This window comes from Carettochelys insculpta, chromosome 1 (genome assembly GCF_033958435.1).
Source record: "Carettochelys insculpta isolate YL-2023 chromosome 1, ASM3395843v1, whole genome shotgun sequence".
Classification (NCBI taxonomy): Eukaryota; Metazoa; Chordata; order Testudines; family Carettochelyidae; genus Carettochelys; species Carettochelys insculpta.
This window is the reverse complement of record NC_134137.1, coordinates 262,643,201-262,670,112: the sequence shown is the minus strand read 5'-3', so window position 1 is coordinate 262,670,112 and position 26,912 is coordinate 262,643,201. Positions and strand designations below refer to the sequence as shown.

At 44.6% G+C, this 26,912-nt stretch overlaps 1 protein-coding gene across 10 annotated transcripts in view; it reads left to right on the top strand.

The window, feature by feature from the left end:
• ERC1 (ELKS/RAB6-interacting/CAST family member 1) overlaps positions 1–26,912 on the top strand; it is a 509,051-nt gene that overhangs the window by 202,584 nt on the left and 279,555 nt on the right. For 6 of the 10 annotated variants that reach the window (XM_075006075.1, XM_075006049.1, XM_075006065.1 and 3 more), the window contains 2 exons: positions 8,176–8,211; positions 16,382–16,575. In XM_075006075.1, coding sequence (XP_074862176.1) covers positions 8,176–8,211; positions 16,382–16,575 — 230 coding nt within the window. The remainder of the gene's footprint in view (positions 1–8,175; positions 8,212–16,381; positions 16,576–26,912) is intronic. The other 4 variants (XM_075006082.1, XM_075006057.1, XM_075006041.1 and 1 more) reach the window with 1 other exon arrangement.

Sequence of the window (26,912 nt, the reverse complement as noted above, 5' to 3'; positions counted from 1 at the left end):
GTTCCTCCTTGTCCTCCCCCGACGAGGCTACGGCCCCCGGGGATGTTGCCCCCCCCGGACGACCTCAAACAGTTTCAGGAGCTGTTTAAACGGGTGGCTTTTACGCAAGGCATCCAAACAGCAGAGGTTCAGGAGAAGCACCACAAGCTCCTCAAAAACCTGAGGCCTCCGGCCTCGTCCAAAATTGCTATCCCTCTCGACGAAGCAATCATGGAGTCTGCTACTACCATATGGCAGACCTCGGCTTCCGCTCCACCTGTAAATAAGAGGGCGGATAAGAAATACTTCGTCCCGGTGAAGGGCATGGAGTTCCTGTTTAGTCACCCACAACCAAATTCTCTGGTGGTAGAATCGTCTCAGCAGGGATCGAAGACTTCCCAGTACAAAGCGGGGGGAATGGATAGAAATGCCAAGAAGCTAGAGCTATTTGGCAGAAAGGTATACTCCTCCTCCACCCTGCTGCTGAGAATGGCTAATTATGCAGCACATCTAGCGAACCACAATTTCGACAATTACTCCAGGCTTACTTCTCTCATGGATTCACTTCCAGAAGATAAGAAGCCGGTGCTGAAGGCCATCGTGCAAGAGGGCTATGCAGCTTCAAGGACGGGAGTCCAGATCGCCCTGGACGTAGCAGACATGGCGGCACGCTCAATGGCTACGGCAGTGGTCATGCGCAGGGAATCCTGGCTCCAGACATTGGGTATCCCGAGGGATCTGCAGGCAAAAATTGTTGATCTCCGTTTCGACATGCAGAAGTTGTTTGCAGAGTCAACTGATTCGGTCCTTCATTCCAGTAAAGACTCAAGAGCCACACTCAGAACCCTGGGTATTTATACTCCTCCATACAGAAAGAAAAAGTATTACCCTCAACAAAGGCAATACCCGTACCAACCTCAGCGTGCTCAGTACCAACGGGGCTACGACCAAGGGCGGCATCAACAGCAACAACAGTACAGAACTCCTAGGTGACGTTCCCAACAAGGCCGTGCATCCTCGGGGCAGGCCCAAAGGCAACAAGTTTGATGGACAGGTCGAGGGCTGCACTATTACTACCATCGCGCAATGTCATCCACAATTAATGTTCCATCATCGCCTCCGACCGTTCCACTCACAATGGCAAAAGATCACCACAGACAAGTGGGTACTAGAGATCATAGCCACGGGTTATGTGATCCCCTTTCAGTCGCTCCCACCGCCAAGACCTCTGCCCAGGCCCCATCTCAGGGATGCCTCCCACGAGGCGAAACTCAAGCACGAGGTGGATCACCTGATGCTTATAGGGGCAGTCGAAAGAGTGCCGGAGTGACTTCAGGGGAAAGGGTTTTATTCACGATACTTCCTCACAGAGAAGAAAACAGGAGGCTGGAGGCCCATCTTAGATCTTCGAGGCCTCAACCGGTACTTGCGCAAACAACGCTTTCGGATGATCACAGTCGCCTCTACACTCACGGCACTGGACGATGGAGATTGGTTTGCAGCCCTCGACTTACAAGATGCATAGTTTCATATAACAATCCACCCGGCTCACAGACGTTTTCTCCGGTTTATGGTCGGCAAAGAACATTTCCAATACAAGGTTCTGCCGTTCGGCCTCTCCTCAGCCCCCAGAGTCTTTACCATGACCCTGGCAGTGGTGTCAGCCTACCTGCACAGACAGGGGGTATTTATATTCCCATATCTGGACGACTGCACACTGAAAGGGGCCTCAAAGGCGGAGGTACTACGCATGATACGTGTAACAGCAAACACGTTTTCTTCACTGCGCCTGGTCATCAACCTTGCGAAGTCAAAGATCGACCCCACACAGGACATAGAGTTCATAGGGGCACGCATAAATTCTATCACAGCAAGAGTTTATCTACCCGACGCTCGCTTTCGCGCCATCGGTTCCTTGGTACAAGTCATTACATACAGCCCCACGGTGCCGGTTTTAACGTGCTTGCAGCTGCTCGGCCACATGGCAGCGGCAACGTTCGTAGTACAGAACACCAGATTGCATATGCGCAACTTACAACATTGGCTGGCGAGCGTTTACAAGCTGGCATCCCATACCGTCCGCAGGGTGGTGTCGCCCACGACAGAGGTGTGCAGATCCCTGCAATGGTGGGTAAACCCCAAGAACATGCTAACGGGTACCCTTTCACCAACCACAAATCTCTATTTTTCTCACCACTGACACCTCCCACATAGGGTGGGGAGCACATATTGGCGAAAAGGTGACGCAAGGACTGTGGTCCCCTACGGAACAGTCACTGCATATAAATATACTGGAGCTCAGAGCAGTGTTCAATGCCTGCAAACACTTTCAAGACCACATACAAGGCAAGGTAGTCGGGATCAATACAGACAATATCTCCACCATGTTTTATATAAATCGACAAAGCGGAGCTCGATCCCGTGCCTTATGTGCAGAAGCAGTCCGGCTGTGGAACTGGTGCATCGCCAACAATATAACGTTGAAAGCCTCGTACTTACCAGGCGCTCACAACGTGAAGGCAGACCAGCTGAGCAGGCACTTCGCACTCACACACGAGTGGCAGATCCGCTCCGATCTGCTACGACCAATTTTTCATGCATGGGGGTTTCCCCAGATAGACCTGTTTGCCACTCAGCACAACAAGAAGTGCCCCCAAAACTGCTCCAGGGCAGGACTGGGGCGGGGGTCCCTGGGGGACGTGTTCACAATTTCGTGGAAGGGCCCACTGCTTTACGCGCTCCCCCCCATGGTGCTCATCCACAAGGTCCTGCAGAAAGCTAGGAGGGAGAGAGCCCGCATGATCCTAGTGGTCCCCACATGGGATCGACAGCAATGGTCCCCCTTGCTTCTCCGCATGTCGGATCATCCACCGCTTCCCCTTCCGGTAGCGCCGGACCTGCTCACACAGGCCCAGGGGTCCATAGTGCATCCACACCCCCGAGGCCTGCGCCTACAAGCATGGTTAATCCATGGCTCAGCTCCCTTGAAAGTATATGTACGGAGGGAGTACAACAAGTCCTGGAGAGTAGCCGAAGGATCTCCACCAGGAAGACGTACAAACAGAAATGGACTCGATTCACTGCATGGTGTTCCACCAAGCAGTTAGTGCCCCTTGAAGTGCCTATACCTGTCATACTAGAATACTTACTGGACCTCAAGAGAGGCGGGCTCTCCCTCTCCTCGTTGAAGGTCCATCTTGCCGCTATATTGGCTTTTCGACATGAAGAGGAAGGGCGCACGGTGTTTGCCCATCCTATCGTTACCAGGTTCCTGAAGGGGCTGGTAAACCTGTACCCACCTCAGAAACCGCTTCCACCATCGTGGAACTTGGACCTGGTGCTCAGCGCGCTAACGGGACCACCCTTTGAACCCTTAGCCACAGTTTCCCTCCGTCTCCTTACGATAAAGACAACCTTCCTTCTTGCAATCACGTCAGCTCGCAGGGTGAGTGAGCTCGCATCAGTTATGGCAACGCCGCCCTGCACAGTATTCTCAAAGGAGGTGGTAACCTTACGGCTGCACCCAGCCTTTGTTCTGAAAGTTTCTTCAGAGTTCTATCTTAACGAACCTGTAGTTTTACCCTCGTTTTACCCGAAGCCTCATAGCTCCAACAAGGAGGCACGCCTGCACCTCCTGGACGTGAGGAGGGCATTGGCCTTCTACATAGACAGAACTAAGTCCTTCTGGAAAATGGACAGACTCTTAGTCTCTCTCGCTCCCAGATCAAAAAGAGAGGGTCTCTCTTCACAGACAATCTCGAAGCACATTGTGTCCTGCATAAAGATGTGCTACGAACTTCAAAAGACTCCTTTACTGGCCCCACCTAGGGCTCATTCCACCTGGGCGGTGGCAGCATCAACAGCCTTTTTCAAGGGCATTGCGCTAAAAGACATCTGCAGAGCGGTGACCTGGTCATCCTATGACACCTTCGCCAAGCATTATGCCCTACACCGGGTATTCCAAGAGGATACCCGCCTCTCGACAGCGGTCCTTTCGGAGGCAAGCTGCACATAACCCGATTACCCACCTCCTTTCTTGGGTTACTGCTGGGTAGTCACCTATCGTGGAGCACCCACGGGGACACTTGAGGAAGAAAGAGAAGTTACTCATTGTAGTAACGATGGTTCTTCGAGATGTGTCCCCGTGGGTGCTCCACCACCCGCCCATCCTCCCCGCTTCGGATCTCTGTTTGGTGATTTTCAGGAGCATCCGAGGCGGTTGGTCAAGGAACTGGCGGGGACCGGATCGCGCACGTGTCCGGGAGCGCGCAGGGGAGCGGCGCACGCCGGCGCATGCGCGGTCCAACAGAAACTGCTGGAAAGATCCGATCTGCGGCACCGGGGCGAGCCCGACACCTATCGTGGAGCACCCACGGGGACACATCTCGAAGAGCCATCGTTACTACGGTGAGTAACTTCACTTTCTTGGGTAAAACTCATCAGGCGAAAAAGATTAATCTTTTGCCAGTCCTTTAGAGAAATCCTTTGTTACTCTCTAAACTTTACTCAGTCCTTTTAGAGATCTGCATAGTCACTACAGGCTTTCCAATTCTGATATGGAATGTATTTAACATTATAGTAAAATGGAGTAGTTTGCCTCAGCTAGGCTACGTCTACACGTGCACCCAACTTCGAAATAGCTTATTTCGATGTTGCGACATCGAAATAGGCTATTTCGATGAATAACGTCTACACGTCCTCCAGGGCTGGCAACGTCGATGTTCAACTTCGACGTTGCTCAGCCCAACATCGAAATAGGCACAGCGAGGGAACGTCTACACGCCAAAGTAGCACACATCGAAATAAGGGAGCCAGGCACAGCTGCAGACAGGGTCACGGGGCGGACTCAACAGCAAGTCGCTCCCTTAAAGGGCCCCTCCCAGACACACTTTCATTAAACAGTGCAAGATACACAGAGCCAACAACTAGTTGCAGACCCTGTATATGCAGCACGGACCCCCAGCTGCAGCAGCAGCAGCCAGAAGCCCTGGGCTAAGGGCTGCTGCCCACGGTGACCACAGAGCCCCGCAAGGGCTGGAGAGAGAGTATCTCTCAACCCCCCAGCTGATGGCCGCCATGGAGGACCCCGCTATTTCGATGTTGCGGGACGCGGATCGTCTACACGTCCCTACTTCGATGTTGAACGTCGAAGTAGGGCGCTATTCCCATCCGCTCATGGGGTTAGCGACTTCGACGTCTCGCCGCCTAACGTCGATTTCAACTTCGAAATAGCGCCCAACACGTGTAGACGTGACGGGCGCTATTTCGAAGTTGGTGCCGCTACTTCGAAGTAGCGTGCACGTGTAGACGCAGCCCTAGAGTGCAAACTGTGCTGCAAATTTATTGACATCATTTGGGCAGGCAGAGGTCCTAGTTTTGCAGTCCCCTGAATTCTGAGTTTCATGATCTCTGTTTATTTCCTTATGAGTTTCTCTTATTTTATCTGGATCCTTGTAATCTTTCTGGGTAACAATGATAGTTAGCCAATCTGAATGCAGCTGTTTTCATAATCATGGTATCCTTGTTCTTCAGTGATGATCCTGTGACTATATAGATCTTTGTATTCTGAACACTCTAATCCAGTGTTTCTTAAACTTTTCGAGACTATGGAACACCAAACTATAATATTTGTATGCAGAACACCCATGAACATTTTCTGCAAAAAATGCTGTCAGAAAAAACAAAGGGAAAAAAAAACAAGCAGCAAAATATACAGCAAAAACAAAATGAAGTAATGTAATCAGGTATCACAGCAATGAAGAAGTAACATTGTATCTGGTTTTAATAACTGAAAATATACACAATCAGTGTATGATCTCAAAAAAGCGTCAGATGCTTGCAGCATACCTGTGAGTTATACATGGAACACCAGTGTTCCATGGAACATAGTTTAAGAGACACTGCCCTAGTCCCTCTGCGGTCATTCATTGCTGTACTGAAAACTGTTGAGCTGTTTAACAGTATGGACAAAAAAAAAGTGGGAGGAAAAAGGAATAATGCAGGAGCTTCTGAACGGTGAAAGGGCACAATGTATGTCTCTTGAGTTTACATGTCCAGTGAAGGAGGCTTATGGACTAGGTCTCCATATTTACTTGATGAAAGCAGCTGAAACTTTAGGGTAGTGATAGGCCATATGGGCTATGTCTACACTAGCCCCAAACTTCGAAATGGCCATGCAAATGGCCATTTCGAAGTTTACTAATGAAGCGCTGAAATACATACTCAGCACCTCATTAGCATGCGGGCGGCCGCGGCACTTCGAAATTGACACGGCTCGCTGCCGCGTGGCTCGTCCAGACAGGGCTCCTTTTCGAAAGGACCCCGCTTACTGCGAAGTCCCCTTATTCCCATCTGCTCATTTGAATGGCCATTTCAAAGTTTGGGGCTAGTGTAGACATGGCCATGGTGTACTGGTCCAAAAGTTTCTCAATGGAATTGTTTGCCTGTGGAAAACTGTGCTTAGCAGCTTTAGGAAAATTTCAGTTTTAGAAATATATATCTTCCCTCATTGGGGGATTGCTCTAGTGGTGATTTTTTTCCTCAGTTTTGAGTGTTTACTTTTCTAGTTCCTCTTGCCCTTCTCCTATAGTATGAAGTATATTTTGTCTGCCTGGTGTTACCTAACAATAAAATCAGATTGAAGAAGAGACATTTCTCTCCCACAATTGTGTGCATAGCTTCTCTGCGAAGAGCTGCCGAAACAAGAGCTTTTTTCTGCTCACAGATCCCCCTATTTGAAAGGGGTCCATCGAGCTTGGAGAAGAGAAGGATCCTGTGGCAGCTGATGGCAAAGTCCCCGATCCAAAGCAGTTTTAGATGCCCTACACAAGAGGAGAATTCTAACAGTAGTTCAGTGTGAGGAAAATGCCCTCCGTAGGTAGTAGGTGAATACCTTGAGAATACTACTGAGCAGCGTTTTTTTTTTTTGTGCTCATACAAGCTGGTACTATGTACAGACACCTCAGCAGCCCTGGCTGCAGGATCCCCAGCCAGGTAGTGTGGAACCCCGTCAGCCCTGTGGCTGAGAGCTGGCTGCGGCGTGGAGCCACACTGGCAACCCTAGATGTGGGAAGCCTGGGCAGGGATCCTCAACAGCCCCATGGCTGGGAGCTGCCTGGGTGCGGAGTCCTACTAATAGCTCCAGAACTGGGAACCTGGCCAGGCCAGGGAACCTCAGGAGCCCCAGGGCTGGGAGCTGGCCAGGGCGTGGAATCCCTCCAACATTTCCAGCCGCAGGGGGGCAAGGGTGCCGGTAGCCCCACAGTGGGTAGCTGGCTGGAGCACAGAGCACATCGCCAGCCCCAGTCTGGGAACCCCAGGGTGGAGTGGGGTAGAGGGAAGGGGCAAGGGGGCAAGGCTTTTTTTTCATAAAAGCAACACTGCTACTGAGATTCTTTTTTTTATGATGTCCTTTATTCCAGTTAAAGAGTATAATACCTTTCCAGAGTGAAATAATATGTAAAGCTATAAGTTCATGAAGGGTTCATCCAACTTGTGGATTTTCTAGGATCTGACTCAATTGAATTTGATTTGGGCGATGCAGTTTGTCTCTTTATAAAAGTTTCCTGTCATGACTAGAAACCTTAGATATACTTGTAGATTGGAGAGAAAGTGCTGTATTTCATTCACAGCTGATTAATATTCAATTTCAGTAATAGTAATTCATTTTTATTTTTTTGTAAGAAGGAACAGACCTAATGTGCTCAGCTCAGGAAGGAAAGCTAGAAATCAGTTACCATAGAAATCAGGCTTTCTGTAATTTTTTTCTATCAACTGTGTGCATCATTGGTTTATTGTCCAAGATAATTTCCTTAAACTCTTACTTGTTTTATAATTGATCTGTGTAAGGCATTAGAAATTAAAGTCCTGCCCAATCTGTTAAGGTATTTGACATGCCATCTGTAAACTTGAATATAACATAAGATAGTAAAGTGATCGAGGGTTGAGTAGAAAAAGCTGGAAAGAAAGAGTAAGTGAATATTAGGGTTAAAGCCTTTAGCTTAGAGAATGCCAAGGTTTGAGCTGCCAATTTTTGTAATATCACAAAGTAACCTTAAACCTCATCATTTTAAGTGTTGTAATAAATGTATCTATAAACATCTGTCTTTGAAGTGTTTTCTTTTTACCTTTCTTTCTCTCTCACTCTTTCTTTTTCCCGATATCCCCCTCCTTTTCCTATCTTTTATCTCCCTTTAGCATTCTGAAGTTGCGTTGAGCCATCCATCCAAGCCAGTAAGTGCCCTGGCAAACAGGAGGGCCATTGCCAGCCCCATTTGTTTTTGTATGTGTTGCATGCATAGTCACTTGTACCTTCATATTTCTGGACCAATACACACACTTTTAGGTCAGATATTTTGGGAGTGGGTATAGAAAATAAGGGTGGGGGAAGGGATTTCAAATGCCCAAGTAGTTGTGCTCAAAATAGCCTTGAGAGATGCTTGTACTTCTTTTTGCTATTTTTGCTTAGCTTCACTTTTCATTGGGCAGTTTAATGTGGTGCAGTCCTTTTGTTTACCCTTGTCTCAGCTGCTTGTGGCATCCTGTAGTATTTCCATTGCCTTTACTGTGTATGCATTGTCAGAGCAAGGCCTCTTGTGCAAAAAAATTCTGTTGGACCACTGTGCCTTTTTGCTCTCTCCAGCCTGAGGTATCTCATGTTGCCTTGCTAGTGCCCAGCAGCAACCTCTAACAGAACAGTATGTTGGACCCCAACACACAGCTAGATTCCACAAGTGCTCCCAGAGCCACTCATGAATCTCTGAGTAAGGCACGTGCCAAATCCCCTCTCTCATTCCACCCAGCTCCCACTACTGTACCCCAGGATTTATGCTGCCAATTTATTTACCATTTCATCAGTGGAAAGTCAATATATACCAGCTTTTGTAAAATTTGAACAGATGTGCCCCACACATCCTACAAATTCACTGGTAAAGATGAACAGTAAAATAAGTTTATTGATTACAAAGATAGAATTTAAGTGACTGTAAGTGTTAAGCAAAAAGTCAGCAGTTACTGAAAGAAAATCAAGTATAAACACACAGCTTAAACCTTCAATTCTATTAATACATGTAAATGTATACCTATCTCATAGAACTGGAAGGGACCTTGACAAGTCATTGAGTCTAGTCCCCTGCACTCACCACAGAACCTATCATCACCCCTGACAGATTTTTTTTAAATGTATTTGCCCCAGATCCCTAAATGGCCCCCTCAAGGATTGACCTTACAACCTTGGCTTTAGCAGGCCACTGCTCAAACTACTGAGCTATTCCTTCTTCCAGGCAACAACTAGATCACTTTCTCACCCCACTGGATACTGCTGTCTGTATTATAGAGATTTCACCTTTGAAATCTGGACCAGTTCCTTCTGTTAGAGTCTTCAGAGTGGTGGTGTTGCTTGTAGCATGGTCAGGCAGGAGAAAAGCCAAGCATGAGCCACTGTGTTTGATTTTTATATGATCAGTCCATGAGCTTGGGAAGCTGAAGTCCAGCCCTGTCTGAGGGGCATTGCTGAATTTCCACAGTTTGGTGGGTTGGGCCTCATGCAGGTGAGCATTGCATTGTAGCTCCCTTGGTGGGCAATGGCTGTTGATAGCTGCTTGCCACGCTGCCTAAGCATTGCCTACTCTCCTTGTTCTTGTCTTTAGGACCGATTCCCCAAATTATGGAATGTTTTAATGAGAGCCATACAACATAGTCTCATGCATTGATGATATACCCATATGGATAAATTACTGTCAATGGCTATGTCTACACGTGCCCCAAACTTCGAAATGGCCATGCAAATGGCCATTTCGAAGTTTACTAATGAAGCGCTGAAATGCATATTCAGTGCTTCATTAGCATGCGGGCGGCAGCCGCGCTTCGAAATTGACGCTCCTTGCCGCCGCGCGGCGCGTCCAGACGGGGCTCCTTTTCGAAAGGATGCCGCCTACTTCGAAGTCCCCTTATTCCCATGAGCTCATTGGAATAAGGGGACTTCGAAGTAGGCGGCGTCCTTTCGAAAAGGAGCCCCGTCTGGACGCGCCGCGCGGCGGCAAGGCGCGTCAATTTCGAAGCGCGGCTGCCGCCCGCATGCTAATGAAGCACTGAATGTGCATTTCAGCGCTTCATTAGTAAACTTCAAAATGGCCATTTGCATGGCCATTTCGAAGTTTGGGGCACGTGTAGACACAGCCAATAGGTCACACCTTTTCCCTGATACCTTGGAAGGCATGCTTTTTTATGTAAGACCACAATGAAATAAAAGTGAGAAATATGGAGATTACAGGACACTTTGCCAAGGTATAGAATATCACACTATTTTTAAAACAGACCATCATATGCACACCTTGTAAGACTCCTGTGCAGAAGTTTATACTTTGGTTACAACAAGAAACAGCATCAGAGAGGTAGCCGTGGTAGTCTGTATCTTTGAAACAAGAAACAGCATACCCCACATTCTTCTTAGAAAAGGTAAAGACTTCCTCAGCCTTCCTAGCTACCTTCATCAATGTGAGGCTCTTCTCACCAGACAGCTGATTGAGGATAGCATGCTAATCATATATCCTGCTGAGACACATGCCTGTTCCTCTTCCTTTGTACTTGGGCAAGCATCACATCAGGCAAGTGATGCTCAACACAATAAAGGTGAGAGCTATTTTTCATCTTACCTCCCTCCTTCCCATCCTGGCTTTCTACAGCTCTTTTCAGGCTCCTCCTGTGTAAGATTTATTACTTCAAGAAGCATAGTGTCTTTGGGAATTGGTGTTGATAGAAGAGATTCCTTACCAACATAGGGGAAAGACTTCTGTGCCCAGTTCAGGGTGGTCATCTTTTGACAGGGACCACATGACTTGAATCTTGGTCCACAGGCCTCTTAAGAGTTAAGCAGTCTCAGCCTGCCACCAGCAGACCAGCTAACAGCAGCTAGAACAGCACCTGAGCTCTAACAGAGAGTTCAGATCTGGGATTTGATTGGTAGAGCCTGGAGTCCTAATTAGTCACCAGCCCTGTTTAACTCAAGCACAGAAACAGGAAGCCATCCATGCATCTTGGTTCTCCTTGCTCAGGACTGCTTCTTTTTCACAAGCTGTTCCTGCAATCTGCTGCTGATCTCCTGATAGTCTGCTTGCCTTGTGATGCCTTTTTTGCTCTCAGGCCTGTCTCAGACTGTGATCTCTATGTATCGGACTCTTGACTCCTGCTTTCACCATTAGCTCAGACTAGCCATTTCTCAGTACTGACACCCTTGTTTCTGTTATCCCTGCCCTGGAGACTAGAGATTGGCATATACTGTTCTTGATTTTCAGGATGCATACTTCTGTGTGGAGATATATCCTGGAAGTTTCTTTAGTTCATCGCAGATAATGACAACTGGCAGTTAACCCTACTTTCCTGTGGGCTGTGTCATTAAGAGCCCGATAGCTATAGCAGCCCATCTTTTCCATTTACGCATTGAAATATTTCCTTGGTTGGACAGTAGACTAGTTCGTGGCGTATCAGGCACCCAGGTACAAAAGGTCATCCTGTTCTCTTGTCTGGGCCTTAATTTGGACAAATCACAATTTCATGCAACACCACATGTAACCTTTATTGGAGCAGACCTCGAGACCATGGATAACCTTTCAAAGGAAAGGTTTCTGTCTGTAACCTTTCAATCAGAAACCTCAAGTCCAATTGAGTAACATGAGGGCCTGCCTAAAGCTCCTGGGTCATGTGGCCTTGTGTACTTATGTGATTTTGTATGCCAGACTTCATCTTTACTGTCTTCAGGCCTGGTTCTGTTCAGTATATCTTCACTGAAGGCAACCTCTGTGCATGAGGATTTGCATGACTGTGTGACTGCTGGACTTCACTAGGTCCTTTTGAATCTTTGAGGCTTTTTGTAGCACATTCTGAGAGTAGTTAGGGTCAGTCTGTAAGATGCCTGGGGTGGCTGTCCCACTTCATGTTGTGGACGGGACCCACTCTACTTCTGACCATCAGCAGTCAGTGTTTTGTATTCTCTGTAGACAAAAAGCTTCTCAGTACTCAGTTTCTAGAGTTGTATTCCTTTTCATTGCTTAACTTACAATTTTAAAAATTTTGTTTTTCTTTTTTATTTCAAGTGTAGTTATTTAATCCTAAAGTCAGGTGGGCCACATGGCCCAGCCTGGTACCAGGGAAGCCTATGCCGTCATCCTCAGGTTTCATGCTAGTGCTTGTCAGTAACCCCCTTTTGCACTGTCTCAGATGGATGGGAAAGGACATTAGAGAAGAGCCATCGCCTCTATGGGGCTCCACACTTCAGGGGAACGTGGAAGTGCAGGGATCTAGGCAGCCTGGCGGATTAACTGGGTGTCTGGAGCTGGTAGTGACTGAGCCCAAGCCCACTCTGTTTCAATGGCTCCCACCACTGTTCGAAGAGGTGGACATGAGGGAAGGGGTGGAAGGGGGGCCAGGTGCGTGCAGAGCAGGGGCGTGAAGAAGCAGGGCTGCGGGGAGACAGGGAGGAGTTGTCTTGGGCCCTGCATCTTCCTATGGATAGTCCTACATTAGAGACAGGTGTTGTTTGCCATATCATTGAGACCTGGACAAAGAATCTGAAGGAGTGTCTATGATACATGATGACAGAGGCTGACCTTAAACAGACCTCAGAACCTCTTGGTCATCATAGGGAAGTTGTTTGGAGGCTTCTTCCTAGAAAGCTCCCTCCATCCATGTCTGCAGAAGGAGACCATGGGTGATCTCCATCATGTGTTGTCTTTGAGCCGCAAGGCCTCAGAAATGTCTCAGCCTCAGAAACATAAGTAGAAGTTAGCACTGGGCTCTCAGTATTAGCCATGTAGAATTCTTTCACAGCAGATCGTTTCAGTACGAAGAATAGAGCTCATCTTCACCTCACTCGTAACAACTCACAAGGATAGACCTGAACTGTCAGCTCCAGTGCTCTTCCAGGAGCTATTGATACTGGTTACTACTTCAGTGCATCAAATCAAGCATCCCTGATCCTTGTTGAACATCCACCCTTGTTAGTCCTCATGACATCAGAGGCTTATGCCACAGCCAGAGATGTATTAAGATTATTGGTGCTGTCATTCTCTTGCTGTTTTCTTTGTTGAGATATTTACAGTAGCCAAAATGGAAAATGTTCCAGGAGCAGATTGTATGCAACATGTCCAGTGTCATCTGAGTAATTGATAAGGCCAGGGAGGGCAAATGTACGGTGGTCCATCCATCCTCTGTTTAGAATTCCCATATTTAACATTGAACAGAGATGAACATGGATGATGTTAATCTAAAAGCAACGTTTCAAAAAGTGTGAAATTCGTCTATAAATTAAATTGTGTTTGTAGGCTTATTTGTATTTTTTGCTGTCTTACAGTTGATAGTATGAATTAGATTGTGACAAAAAATGTTAGTAATTACATAGTGAAAAAAGGAGAAAAATTTTGTATTCTCTTTCGAGTGCTTTATAACGGAATGCTCTTCCCATTATACCAGTGAGGAAACCTAGACAAAGAATGATTAAATTCCCAGGGAGGCTGTGGAATCTCGTTTTCTGGAGATATTTAAGAACGGGTTAGATAAATGTGTATCAGGGATGGTCTAGACAGTACTTGGTCCTGCCATGAGGGCAAGAGGCTGGACTCAATGACCTCTCAAGGTCCCTTGCAGTCCTAGCATTCTATGACTTTTCCCATCTCTCACTGAAAGTCAGTGTCCAGAAAAGAATCCTTATCTTATTTCTTGTCTTTTATTTGACTACCAGAGCCTGCTGCTTCTGATAGCCAGGCACAGTAAAAGTGCTGCTTTAATACCATTTTTGTTGTGTTCCATTATACGCTGAAAATGAAATTATCAGATTACACCTTAATTGCATACCTTGCTTCTGTGTTTATCATAGGAATGTATTGTTTGTATTTGAGTTTCCTTTTTCAGCATAAAAATGTTTTTGAAGTTACAAATTTATATACATTTTATCTTTTTTCAGATCTTTATTCAAGTTCATTATAAAGTTAAATGTGTTGCCTTTCTCTTTTGTATAATAACCGAATTCAACAGTATTTAAAACATGGACACTTAATATGCATTGTCTGTGTAACCAGCAAATTAGACCAAAGTTAGTCAGTAATTCAGAACCCACAAACTGGTTTCCCGTTTCCACAGGATCACATGCCGTTTTCATTGGCTGTTTCTGTACAGGCCACTTCCTTCGGAATGGGCATGCTAACACGCGGAGCGAAAGATGCTAATGAGGCACAGATGCAAATTCCCTGTGCCTCATTAGCATAACATCATGTGATATGGAGTCCGGAAGACCGTTCTTCCGGACTCCAAAAAGTTGTGTAGAAGCATGGCTCGCGGGGGCGGGGGAGGCGGGCGGGCTTCCAGAAAAAAGTCCTTCTTCCAGAGGCGCTTCTTCCCAAAAATTTTTGGGAAGAAGGGGCCTCCGGAAGGGCCCCCCACCCCCTGGAGCCACGCTTCTACGTTGTGTTTTAGAGTCTGGAAGAACTTTCTTCCAGACTCCAAATCAGATGATGTTATGCTAATGAGGCGTGGGGAATTTGCATCCATGCCTCATTAGCATCTTTCACTCTGTGTATTAGCATGCCACTTCTAAAGGAAGTGACCTGTGTAGAAACGGCCATTGTGTGTGGCTGAAAGTATCTTACATATCATCATCATGTTACATGTCTTTACCAGTAATGAAGGTTGCATAAACAGCCCTCTAATTTTATAAGAATCAGGCACACTTACTTGTTGGCTAGCTTTCTAACTTTCTAAAAAGAAAAATTTACCACCTTCTTTCAGTAGCATCTCTTATGTAATTGACAAGATTTTTTTATTAATACAGAATAACATTAAATGGGAGACCCCTGACTGTAGATCTGCTTTGCCTGTTAAAGCTTATTTCAGATGAGGGAGCTCAGTAATTGGGCCAGCAGCCCAGTTTTACCCTTTTTTACATATCCTGATTATCAGATTATGCATTTTGGATGACAGTAAAGGGTCTGGAGGAACATTTGTTAAGACAAATATTTTCAGAGGCTGGGAATGCAACTATTCAGGAGGGAAGAATTCAGGCTGTGCTGTGATGAAAAATGAGGCTCAATTCATTGTTGTCTTACTGTGGTCTTTCCAAGAGTGATTGCTGATAGTACCTTTTATGTTTGTACTGTTAGTGCATTACATTTCCTCCTTTGGAAGCAGCAAATCGTAATGCTGACATTTATATGCTGCTGTAGTTGTAACTTTGATTACATTTAAAAACAGTTCTTGGACTACTTGGGAAAGTGCAGTGGATTAGGTTTCCCATCCTCTGGGTCAGAATTTTGTCACCTTGTAAATCCCCTTTCCACAGCAGTGCAAAGGGAATTTAAACATCAGCCATGCCATAGGTGTCAAAGTGGGCTTTGGCAGCCTCAACTGACAGAGCAGCTTTTGGGAAACCTCAATCTACTGCAGCAAGTTTGTCTAGACCAGAAGTTGCTTTTACTTGAATCGGGATGGTTTACTTTCCCAGGTTATGGAGGAATAGAAAGGTAGCATAAAGATGACTGCGTCCTCTCCACCTGTTTTCCCTCCTGATATGCTGAAAACTCTTCTGAGTTAAATGGGAATCTAATCCTTGTTTTTTTAGTTCAAATTCCAATATGCGTATTCATTTCCCTGTATTTTTAACATGCGTGGTAACTGTTGGATTCCAATTCACTTGACTAATGTGCTAATGACTTTTCAGTGGAACAAAGTTTACTTCCAGATAAATTCACCGTGCTGTTTCTGTACATCAAGTAATGCAGGTAGCATTTTTCCTGGGTTCCCTTTATCCTTAGTCTTCTCATTCTTGTGCTGCGTTGTGGTCTAAAGCAGGATTGTACATTCATCTTTTCAAGCCCTAAATACACTCTCAAATAGATTTCTTAAGAGTAAGTGTAATTATTGATTCCTGGATTTCCCCCTCATCATTACCCCTTTTGTTTTTACCTCGTTTGCTTTTGTTCTTCATCAAGAGATCAGCTTCAGTTTCAATTTATAAAGAACACTGTTAATGCTGCTAACAGGGTGCCTATGAGTGCAGTGCAGTTTGGTGTGTCTGGTGAAGATTAGGCTTCTGTGTGCAGACTTTTTGGGGGGAGCTGCATAGATGTGACTAAATAGGCACAGACCTGGAAAAAATAATTTAGAAATTACTTGTTTTCTTTCTGACCTGCCATCATGATGCAAATTGAATGTCAAAGCTCCCTTTAAAAAACATACAAAACATCTGTTTTGTTATTTATCTTCTCCAAGTATCTATCTCATTGATGTAATGTAACTTAGAGGAATTTGGTGCCCAATAAATTTGCCATTTCTGTTTGCTTATTTTGTGCTAACTTGAAATGATTGTGGATATATTACATATGCATGAGAGATTGTTATTTAATTGATTTCTTTGCAGGCTCATGAAGCTACATTGGAGGCTAAGGCCAGCCCGGAGCTGAATGACCGATTCCAGCAGTTGGAGCAGGAGGTGGCACTGTACCGGGAAGAAAGCAGTAAGGCTCAAGCTGAAGTGGATCGCCTGCTGGAAATCCTGAAGGAGATGGAAAATGAGAAGAATGATAAAGATAAAAAGATAGCAGAACTGGAGAGGTAAGCTGTATATGTGGGTACAAGGAGAAGAGGGGCTTAAAGGAAGTACAGGTTAAATCTCCCTTGTCCAGCAGCCTCGGACTTGACCAGTGCCAAACTAGAGAATTTGCTGCACCAATATTTGCTGGAGGTCAGTATTGCCGAGCATATTACTAACACTTCCAGTGCTTACTTGGCTCTTAGAGGACATTTAGTGGTAAATTACAGCTAAATAACAGCAGAGAACACTGAGAGCCAGGACTGGTGGCTGGAAACAAACTTAATGGAAGGACGTGAAACTTGGTCACACCCATGATAAACAGACATCTAGCAAATTAAAATCATGCCAGATTATGGGTGTTGCTGGATGAGAAAGTTCCTAATTAAGGAGGTTCAGCCTGTAAAAATTGCTTATTCAGTTTCTTCTTTTTCCAGTGATCCTTAAGCGCCTGTATTGGGAAACTGTGCTATGGGTTTTGCTTCTTTGGTTCCTGAACTCAGTTTCTTAAACAAGTTTAAAGATGCCTGACTGGTTCTCTGATTGTATGTTAAGAAAAAAGAACTGAAGCATCTGAACTAAAAAGGAAAAGGAGATGGGTGAAAAATTGCTGAAATCATTGTGTTGGTTGGACAAGAGAAATAAATGAAGTAAAAACTTCTGGTTTAATAAAATGTTGAAATAAGCCTGACGTCCAACACAGAGTGGGCAAATAGATTTATAGGGCCTGGAATGCTAATTGTTCCTGCAAGTCCTTTTAACATATGCTGTGAAATTCCAAATACTCGTAGAAAAAGAAATGAACTTCAACTTACATAAAGCAGAAGGAAACAAGTTTGCTTTTGTCCAAATCATACTTAATGCCAGCACTTTGTTTTCAGTGATTTTTCTCTCTCTCTACGTTGAAATCATGGCACTTTAATATTTTTCTAAATCTTACTAATTTTTTGTTTGGAGAATTATGTCATGTGTGATGCCACTGGCCTTTGGGATCAGAATTCCTAGATAGGTTTCATGCGAGGCATGGAAACAGCTGCTGTCTCCTAATGTGTTTTCTTAAATGTCAGGATGGAAGCTCGTTAGGGACAGCAATGTGTTACTTTCTGATCTTCCATATCCTATAATGTGTCAAGCACCTTTGGGAGCTTTTGAAAGCTCTGTTGTTGAAAATAACATATTGTTTGGTTTGCTATTCAATTTGAAAAACAACTAGCCTAGGTAAGCTAAACAGAAATTGGCATTTTTCAGAAATGTTATGTGATATATAAACACATTTTTGATACTAGAATGGCTTTCTTTATATTATCCCATCAGGATTTAAGTGCATTGAATTAAATGCTGGGAAAGCTATATAAGATGAGGAAGAGCCCTAAAGAGAACTTTTGTTTATAACATCATTGAAGCCATGACTGAAGTGTCTTTCAAGATCTCCTCCTTGCTGGTGTTACTATTATTCAGGCTGAATGTCTTAAGGATAGACTCAAATTGTAGTATCATCTGAAGGGTCTTGGACAACTTCGCAAGGGTCTGTGCTGGTAATAAATTACTCCAGCTTCTACTTTCATTGTCTACATTTCCCCGAATGTGCACATATATTTTATCCTTTCCTATGTCTACCTCTAGTCACTGTACACATGTTTTCTTTTACTGTCTACCCCGTATTTAAATGAAGGCAATTTAAATAATTGATTTAAATCAAGTTACCAGAAAAAGCTAAGGTTGACTCTACTTAGAGTCTGTTTAATTTTGGAGTAAGCCCCATTGAACTCACTGGCATTTTTGTTTTTGGGAAAGCAAATATAGAATTGGATTCTCTTGGAAGACTTATGCTGAAGTAAAATTGAGAATAGACTTAAACAGCATGAATTATGTAATGTAAGATGTTAAAATAACATTCAGTGACAACTGGCAAGTCTAGATTTCTCCTACTGCAGCCTTCTGTATTGTATACTTGAGTAATAGACAGCGTCTACACTACAGTTTTGCGCAAGTCAGGGGAGACGGGAACCAGGCAGCAGGCTTGCAGGAGTCAGTTTCCTGGCTCCCAGAGTGGCAGGGAGCGGGAACCCATCAGCAATCGGGTTCCCATCTCCCTGCTGCTTGCAGGATCCAGGAAGCTGGCCAGTACATGGTTGGTCAGTTTCCAGGGTCCCACCAGCACAGCGGGGCCAGGAACCAGGCCGTCTTCTGGTTCCTGTCTCCCTGCCGCTAGCGTGACTCAGGAAACTGACAAGCCACGTGCTGGTCAGTTGTCCGGGTTCCGCAAGCGAGGGAAAAGCTGGGAACCAAGTAGAAGCCTGGTTCCCAGATCCCCTGGCCTTGCAGGAGCTGGGAAACTGACCAGCCTGCCAGGGGTGGTCAGTTTCCTGGATGCCAAAATGGTGGGGATCAGGGAACTAGGTGGCAGCCTGGTTCCCCACTGCCCACCACTCTGGGAGCCAAGCACTGCCTCTCCCTGTTTTCCCCCCAGAGGCAGTGTCTCTCTGCCTGTCTGGCTTTTCCCAGCTGGGGGAAGCCAGGGGCAGAGACAGCTGCAGTGGCTTGGCTGTATGCCTGCCTGACATCCCTGGGCTGGGGGAGCCCTGTGGGCAGACAGCCGCAGATTGAGTTTGAGTTGTGCTTAACTTGCATTAATGCGAGTCAAGTGCAACAAGAAGTCACGCATTTTGAGGGTTTACTATTCACATAGGGGCACACAGAGCCTAGTTACAAAGTAACTTACCTTCCTCAGATTCATCTTGGTATGTCCTGTAGTATTTGTTACTGCCCAGATAAATACAGCTTTTTCTTTTGTGCCCTAAATGGTGTCACCTTCTCCCACTCCTGGTAAAATCTTTCTCTGAAACTTGTCGCCTTCTGTCATGAGTTTTCAGATTCACGCAGAGATAGCATCATATCTGCTAAATTTACAATTTGTTCCTGTTTTTGTCTTTCAAGCTTGTTGTGTAATTTCCTTGCACATCTGTCTGGTTCCTGTATAAGATAACTGCTTGGTGTTTTAAAGCAGCCATCCCCAAACTGTGGCTCACGGAGAATGGGCTGGCTTCTTCTGATACTTTTACAGTTGTTTAAGGTCTTCAATCCAAAGAAGCTCTTTGATGCCTGTACTAAAAAAGGAGACAGTAAGAATGAAAGAAAGAAAAACCATACAAGTTCCCTCTGCTTCAAGCTGCTGCTATATGTAGGTGGAGAAGAAGCAAGTTTCATTCAAAGACTAAAGCTACTAGTGCAGATGAGAACTTGCATATCAGGAAAAGATTATCAGGAGCTCTGTGCTTTCCCCACCCTAGAAGAAAAGTGCGTGTCATGAAGGGAAGGAAAGTAAATAAATAGCAAGATTGAGTGTGTAAAGGAAGAAGAGGAAAAGGAGACTAGATAGCAGGGGAAGTATTTCTAGGGAAGCTGTGAAGGAGGAGGAGTAAGACTGAAGCGTAAGATTAACAGAAAAACAGTAGACCATATACATAACTCTTTTGAGAGAGAGAGAAAAACTGGATTGTCCAATTTAAAATACAGGAATATTTTTTCACATATGGAATTGCTCTAGTTCAGCAGTACTCAAACTGTGGATCGGGACCACACAGTGGGTTGCCAGCCTCTTTTGAGTGGGTTCAGTAGGGCTGGCTCAGACTTGCTGAGACCAAGGGCTGAAGCCCAAGCCCTGAGCTCCACTGCCATGACCAAAGCCAGAGCCTGAGGGCTTCAGCCCTGGGCAGCTGGACTCAGCTTGCAGGACTCATGCCTGGGACTGAAGCCCTTGAGCTTCAGCATTGGCCCTCTTGCCTGGAACAGTGGAGGTCAGGCTTTGCCCTCCTCTCACAGGGTAGTAGGGTTGGGCAGGCTCAGGCTTCAGTTTCACTGCAAGGGTTGTAAAGTAATTTTTGTTGTCAGAAGGTTATTCTGTTGCAATGAAGTTTGAGAAACTCTTCTCTAGTTGCTACAGGGATGTTATTCAACTATGAATGGAAGGAGATTTGCCCACAATCTATTATTGTGATTCACAATATGAGAAAATTTGAGAACTGCTTTAGAGTCAACACAGGACTCAAAACACAGCTTGTTAATTCATAATATCTCTTTTTGGACAAATCTTTATCCTGAGAGGATGTGGGAGATGGGTTGATTCCAGCACTTCCTTTGTGGATAAGCAGTTTAATGGGTTTTGTTTCTGTGCCTCTTTATGTTGTTGTTATTAAGGGTCATGCCTGGATCCTCAGTTCTTTTTACTAACTCTTTGTCTTCTGTATTGCCATCTCATAATCTCCTTTTCATGTCTTTAATTTTCCATTTGATATTTTTTGTTTGTGTTTTCCCATCTCTTCACCCCCGCCCCATTTCTGTTTTCTGTTTTGATTCCATTAGGTTGTCTTGTGTGTGTGGTCTGGGTTTTTGGTGTGGTGTGGCTTTTTTTTGTTTTGTTTTGTCTGTTTGTTTTTTGACCCGGCCTTTTCTCAGAAAGCATGCCTCCTATAAATTGCACCCTTCATGACAGGTGTCAATCCCCAAACCGCAACGCATAGAGGGGTTGTGTGGGATTTCCTGGGAAAATGAGCATCATATGTCTACCGTTTCCTTCTGGGGTGGAGTGGTACTGCTGGCTGGCTGCTGTTGCTGTTCAGATTCGCTATGTTTATGCTTTCTTTGGATTAAAGAAAAACTAGTCTAGTTATGTCAAGTTCAACAGTAACTATTTGCATTAAAGTCATGTGACAGTGTCTACAGACAGTCTAAAGTTTGCTGCTGCTCCCTAAGATCTAAACATAGCAAGATCTACTGCTTTTTATTCATATTTTCTTCTCCTTTCCTTCCTCCATTCTTGACCCAAATCTCTATTCTACATTTTCTCTGTACTAACTGAAACTCCAGTAGTGTAAGCTGTCTCAGTAGCTGCGTTGATATAGGTCTGTATTGTCTCATGCTTGAGTCTTCTCATGACTATCTTTCTTCAGTAAACAGGGAAAATTCGTGTGGAAGAGAAGAAAAATTAAGGGTGATGTTGAGCATCAAAATAATTGGGATTGTTAAAATGTTTACATTACCTCATCATGCTAACTTTTCAATATCCATTCACTGCCAGATAGAAAATATTAATAGTTATTCCCTTCCTATCATGCCTGCTTGCCTAGATATTGTAGATATGTCCTTTTTGATATGCAAAAGAAAGAGGTGTAGTTATCTGCCAGTTCTTTAGCATTGTCCTTTGTGCACAAATGGCCTGTAGCATTAGTGCATCTCCTAAAAATTATAGGAAGATCAGTCCTTTGACCCAGGCAGTCAAATTAGTATCTGTCTGGTACAGTGTTTCAGTGAGAATTGAGGAATTGTTTAGTGACCACATCTCTGGTAGTCTCATCCTTCCGTAATATAATTTGAATCCCCTGAGATGTGTCATTTAGTTATTTGGGTATTTCACTTCAGTTCAAGGTTTGGTGAGATTCCCACAAACAGATTTGGGTGAGGAGTTACTTTTGTAGTTTCCATTGGGTGCTGAGGAAACAGAAGGGTGAAGGGAAATTAAATTTGGATGGAGTAAATAATCTTAGACTCTGCTTAAAAAAAAAAGAAAGCAAGCTAACAGTGAATGACTTCATCTTTCAAGATTTATGACTTACAACAAAAATCTTGAATCATTTCAGTTTCCCAACAAACACATTCACCTTTTCTCATTATGTTGTTTAGTACCTTCACATATCCTGCACACACGAGTGCTATCCTCATGCTGTCTGTCAGGTGAGGAGTGGCCACAGCATGACACGTATGGTTCTGGAGTGGAGCCTGAAACTGCTTTCATATTTAATATGGAATTTGGTTCCCCAGAGACAGTAGATCAAATGTGGTCTACCATCGTAAGCCAAGAACCTTGTTGAGACCTGTAATCCATGAAGACTGCATCTCCATACTAAAGACTAGGTGCCCTGATCATCCTTCTGGCCCACGGACAATGTAGCCTGCATTTGGGCAAAATGTGGATATATGTGAGTGTGGTGGGGAAGTGGTGTTCTGGGGAATGAGTGGTGAGGTGTGCAGCTATAACATACATGTAAAATGATTCTATAAATATACAACAGGTAACACCATATGAACTCAATATATATTATTTTAGAGCAGTATGTTTGTGTGTACACTTGAACACTAGAAAGTATATACTGAAGGAGGTATATAGGGTTACCTATTATATGACTATATAAGATTATTATGTATAAAAAATGCAGATGGACCCAGTCATTGCAACTTCATAGTTAAAGATGAGTTGAGTTTTACCCTTTAACTATGTATAGAAGATAGGGTGACCTTTCTATTGAGAATGTAGGAGACCACCACTTCTCCTAAAAGTAGTGTGGGTTCACCTCCACTGGGAATAATGGGAGTAAGTATCCATCTTTGTTAAAGGCAATCTGTGCAATGGGTCCTGTTGAGAACAATGGGAGATGATGGCCATTTGTAAACAGTTGTAGCTATATTAGTCCAGCATAATAGAAAGACAAGATGGGTGAAGTGGTATTTTTTACTGGACCAACCTCTATAGATGAGAGAGACAAGCTTTCAATTTACGGGGACCAGAGGAAGAACTCAGTGTAGCTCAAAAGCTTGTCATTTTCATCAAGCTGCTTACAGTGCCTCAGGGAAGCTCACATCAGGAGAAAGTGTGTGCGCCAGAAAAGAGGCTGCCTGCATATCACTAGTGGTCTCAGCCACCAGTGAATCAGACAGGCAAGGACAAACAAGCTGAACTTCTAAAAATGAAACCACTAAGAAGTTGGACTTATTCAGGAGAAAGTTTTAATAAGTCCTTCTGCAGCTGTGTATCACCAACCAGCAAGCATTGTTGGGGAGATACGATTTCAGTGTCTGGTACTCAATGGCCAAATTTAAGGACTCCCAGCCACAGGTAGTGAGACAGGAATTCTTAGTTGTTGTGGTAGAAGGCAAGTAGTAGCCTCTCTCCAGATCACCATGGACACAGCTGATTTGGTGGCAAGTTTGAAAGGCATTGGCTGTGTCTGTGCAATGCAGTTCATTCCTCAGGTCTCTCACATAAGTTGCTGCAGCTAGTCTAGGACCTTCCTTTTAAGAGCAATGCATGATTCTGAGAACAAAGTGGTTCAAGCCCGCATGATCTAAAGGATTCGAGAGCCACTGCATTCCTTAGGCTTGTTCGTGCTGTTGGCCTCCAGGATGCACTTCCAGCCACAGTTGCTTCCTATGTTTTCAGGCCCATCTTGCCAAGAACCTTATAAGAAAAGGGACAAAGTTTATGAATGCTACTACCCACTGGTCTGCCCCAGGTTCCTAGTTGGTGTCTGCAAGATACCCCAGGGCTCAGGGCAGGCATTTTTAGGATGTACCTCAACATGGCATACTTAATTTACCACAAGATCTAACCCACCATCTGTGCTTGTTTGTATCCTCTACTGGCTGCATGGTCCCTTATTACTTCAGATCATTTGGTGCTCAACACAGTAACAGTAGGGTACACCCTGCATTTATCCTCTCCATCTTCCTCCCCCCTCCTCAGCCTCATCCTTCTTCAGATATCTTTCTCACGAGCATGTCCTTATCCAGAGAGTGGAAACCCTTAAGCATGTGAGTACCTTAGAGGAAGCTCCTCAAAAGCTGAGGAGAAAAGGGGTTTATTCCTAATAAAAACCCTGTATCCCAAAGGGGGCTTCTGGCCCATCCTGGACTGTGTTGACTCAGCAAATATCTCAAGAAGTTGATGTTTTTCATTGTCTCCCTTGCCTCCTTCTCCCCTCCTGAGATACAGGTGAAAGGTGCACTCCTTTCCACTTAGGCAAATAGGTGTCAACTCCTTGGCTCCAAGAACGTCTTTGCAGATATCAGCAAAATGCCTTAGCAGGACCTTCTCATCTAAACATGAGTGGTCCCTCTATCTGGGGGTGCTTAGCATAATCTTTCAACAGTGGGGAACTCCCAGGTAGACATGTTCACATCCAGGCCAAACAGGAAATGCCACTAGTTCTACTCCATTCAGGGTCTGAACTGGGGTTCCCTCTTGGACACCTTCCTCATTCCATGGCTGGAGATGGTCCATGTATGCCTTTCCACCAGAGCCATTAATCAAACAGGTCCTGGTGGATGTCAGGCAGGACAAAGTCTAGGTCATCCTCATAGCTCCAGCACCACTGCTTTGGCATGCTGTTGGACCTGTTGTCAGCCAGCCCTCTCCCACTGCATCTTCAGCCCTGTAGCCTGCCCCAGAACATGGCAACCTGTTGCACCCAAGCTTAGTTGACCTACTTCTAGAGGCGAGGCTGTTGCATGGGTGAGTAACGATGATAAAGCATGTTCTACTCATGTTCAGTTTGTGGTGTTTTGACAGAAGAAACCCCTTGATCTGGAAGAGTGGAAAATATTTGAGTGCTGGCTTCAGAGGGGTGTCATCGGGCCAAGGAGGCATCACTGCAGGATGTTTTGGATTACTTGTTGCATCTAACATTCCAGAGGTTGTCCTTTCCCTGTCTTAAAGTCCACTCTCTCATCCTGGAACATTCTTGGTTCTGCTGGACTACAGAGGTTGCTGGATGAGAGAGCACTGGATTTGAGATGTGCAACCTGTACTTGACGCTAAAGACTGTGTGGAGTGGCAAATATAGATAAAGAATCATAGACAATTAGGGTTTGACTATCTGGGGGCAGAACCCCTGGACCTCCCCTGGTCCAGCTAATTCTCTTGTTCCAGACCTATCAAGTCCAAACTATGCCAGACAGGGGAGGTGCAACCTGTAGTATTTCTTTAAGAAAGTGTTTTACATATTACTGTTTTAAAGTGTGAGAGTAAATTGTTGTTATTAATCTGTGTGTTGCAAACCACTGCCATACCTCTGAACTCTAGCTCATTTTGAAACATGTTACCCTTACAAATTTGGTATCCCATCAGGATTATTGTTGAAGGTATTTGTATCACAAATAAAGAATAATAAATCTCAAATTATGGATTTGTCTGTGCTAAAGGAATGAAACCTATTGCTTTTCAGCTTTTCTGTGTAAATTTAAATGCATTATATCCCTCTTGGGTTCTGACATAGTGAGAAATCTGACCTCTGTAGTTTAAATTATAGTATACCATATGTATTTAAAAGTCAAACTCATGTTTTGGAGAGCAGGAAATTTGTCATCAATCCTGTTTTTAATAAAAATAAAGTATAGAGGGTAAAGTTTCATATCTGGATTTCTGGATGTTTCTTGAGCATATCTCTCATATCAGTGAAATTGACAGTGAGTGTCTTTGAAAGGGGCATATTGAAGTTTATATTAGAAAGGTAATAATGAATGTATGGGAACTCTTAGGCCATGTCTACACTAGAGACATCTGTCGACAGAGGTAACTGTCAACAAAGAAATATCGACCGAACCTCTGTTGACAGATTGCATCTACACACAGCTTGTTCTGTCGACAGAGAACTGCCAGACTGCACTGCCCTCTGGTGACAGAAAGCAGAATGGCAGCTTTGCAAACAGCTGCTTGGCAACCGGAAGCCCTCTTAGTCAACAGAAGTGTCTACACTGCCGCTATGTCTACACTAGGCCCAGAACTTCGAAAGGGACATGGTAATGAACCTAATTGAAAGATACTAATGAGGCATGGCCATGAATATGCAGTGCCTTATTAGCATAATGGCAGCTGCAGCACTTCGAAAGTGCCGCTTTTGATCTCATGCGGCTTGTCTACATGGGGTCATTTTTGAAAGGACCCTGCACACTTCAAAATCCCCTTATTCCTATCACCAAATAGGAATAAGGGGATTTCGAAGTGTGCAGGGTCCTTTCAAAGTGCCCCGGTTGCCTTTATCCTAATGAGGCAGTGCATATTCATGGCAGCGCCTCGTTAGCATCTTTCATTATCATGCCCCGTTCAGAGTTCTGGGTCTAGTGTAGACATAGCACTGCACTTCTGTCAACAGTATTCTGCTGACAGTACTCAGTCATGAGTGTGTTATGCCTCTAATTTTTGAGGAATAACACTGTTGAGGCAAAAACACAGTTCCATCGAGACTCTATTGACAGAAGGCTTTGTGAGTGTAGATGCTCCCTGAATTCTGTCAACAGAAGGCCCCTTCTGTCAGCAAAACTCTCCAGTGTAGACATAGCCTTAAAGTTCAGAAAACTCCAGCGTAGCATCTTAGTCAGCCTGGTTTTTGAACAATATTGGAAAGAACTATCAAAGGATTTGCTTGTTTGTTCATTATTGGTTTTAGGTTGCATCTTATATGGAGTTTGGTAGGTCTAAGTACAGACACCAGCAATGTGCAAAGGGAAGGGGCTGATGTTTCTTTGCAGTTTGAAAAGTTGTTTTACTGTGAAAATAATAAAAATTGGTTGGATTTAATTTTAGCTATGA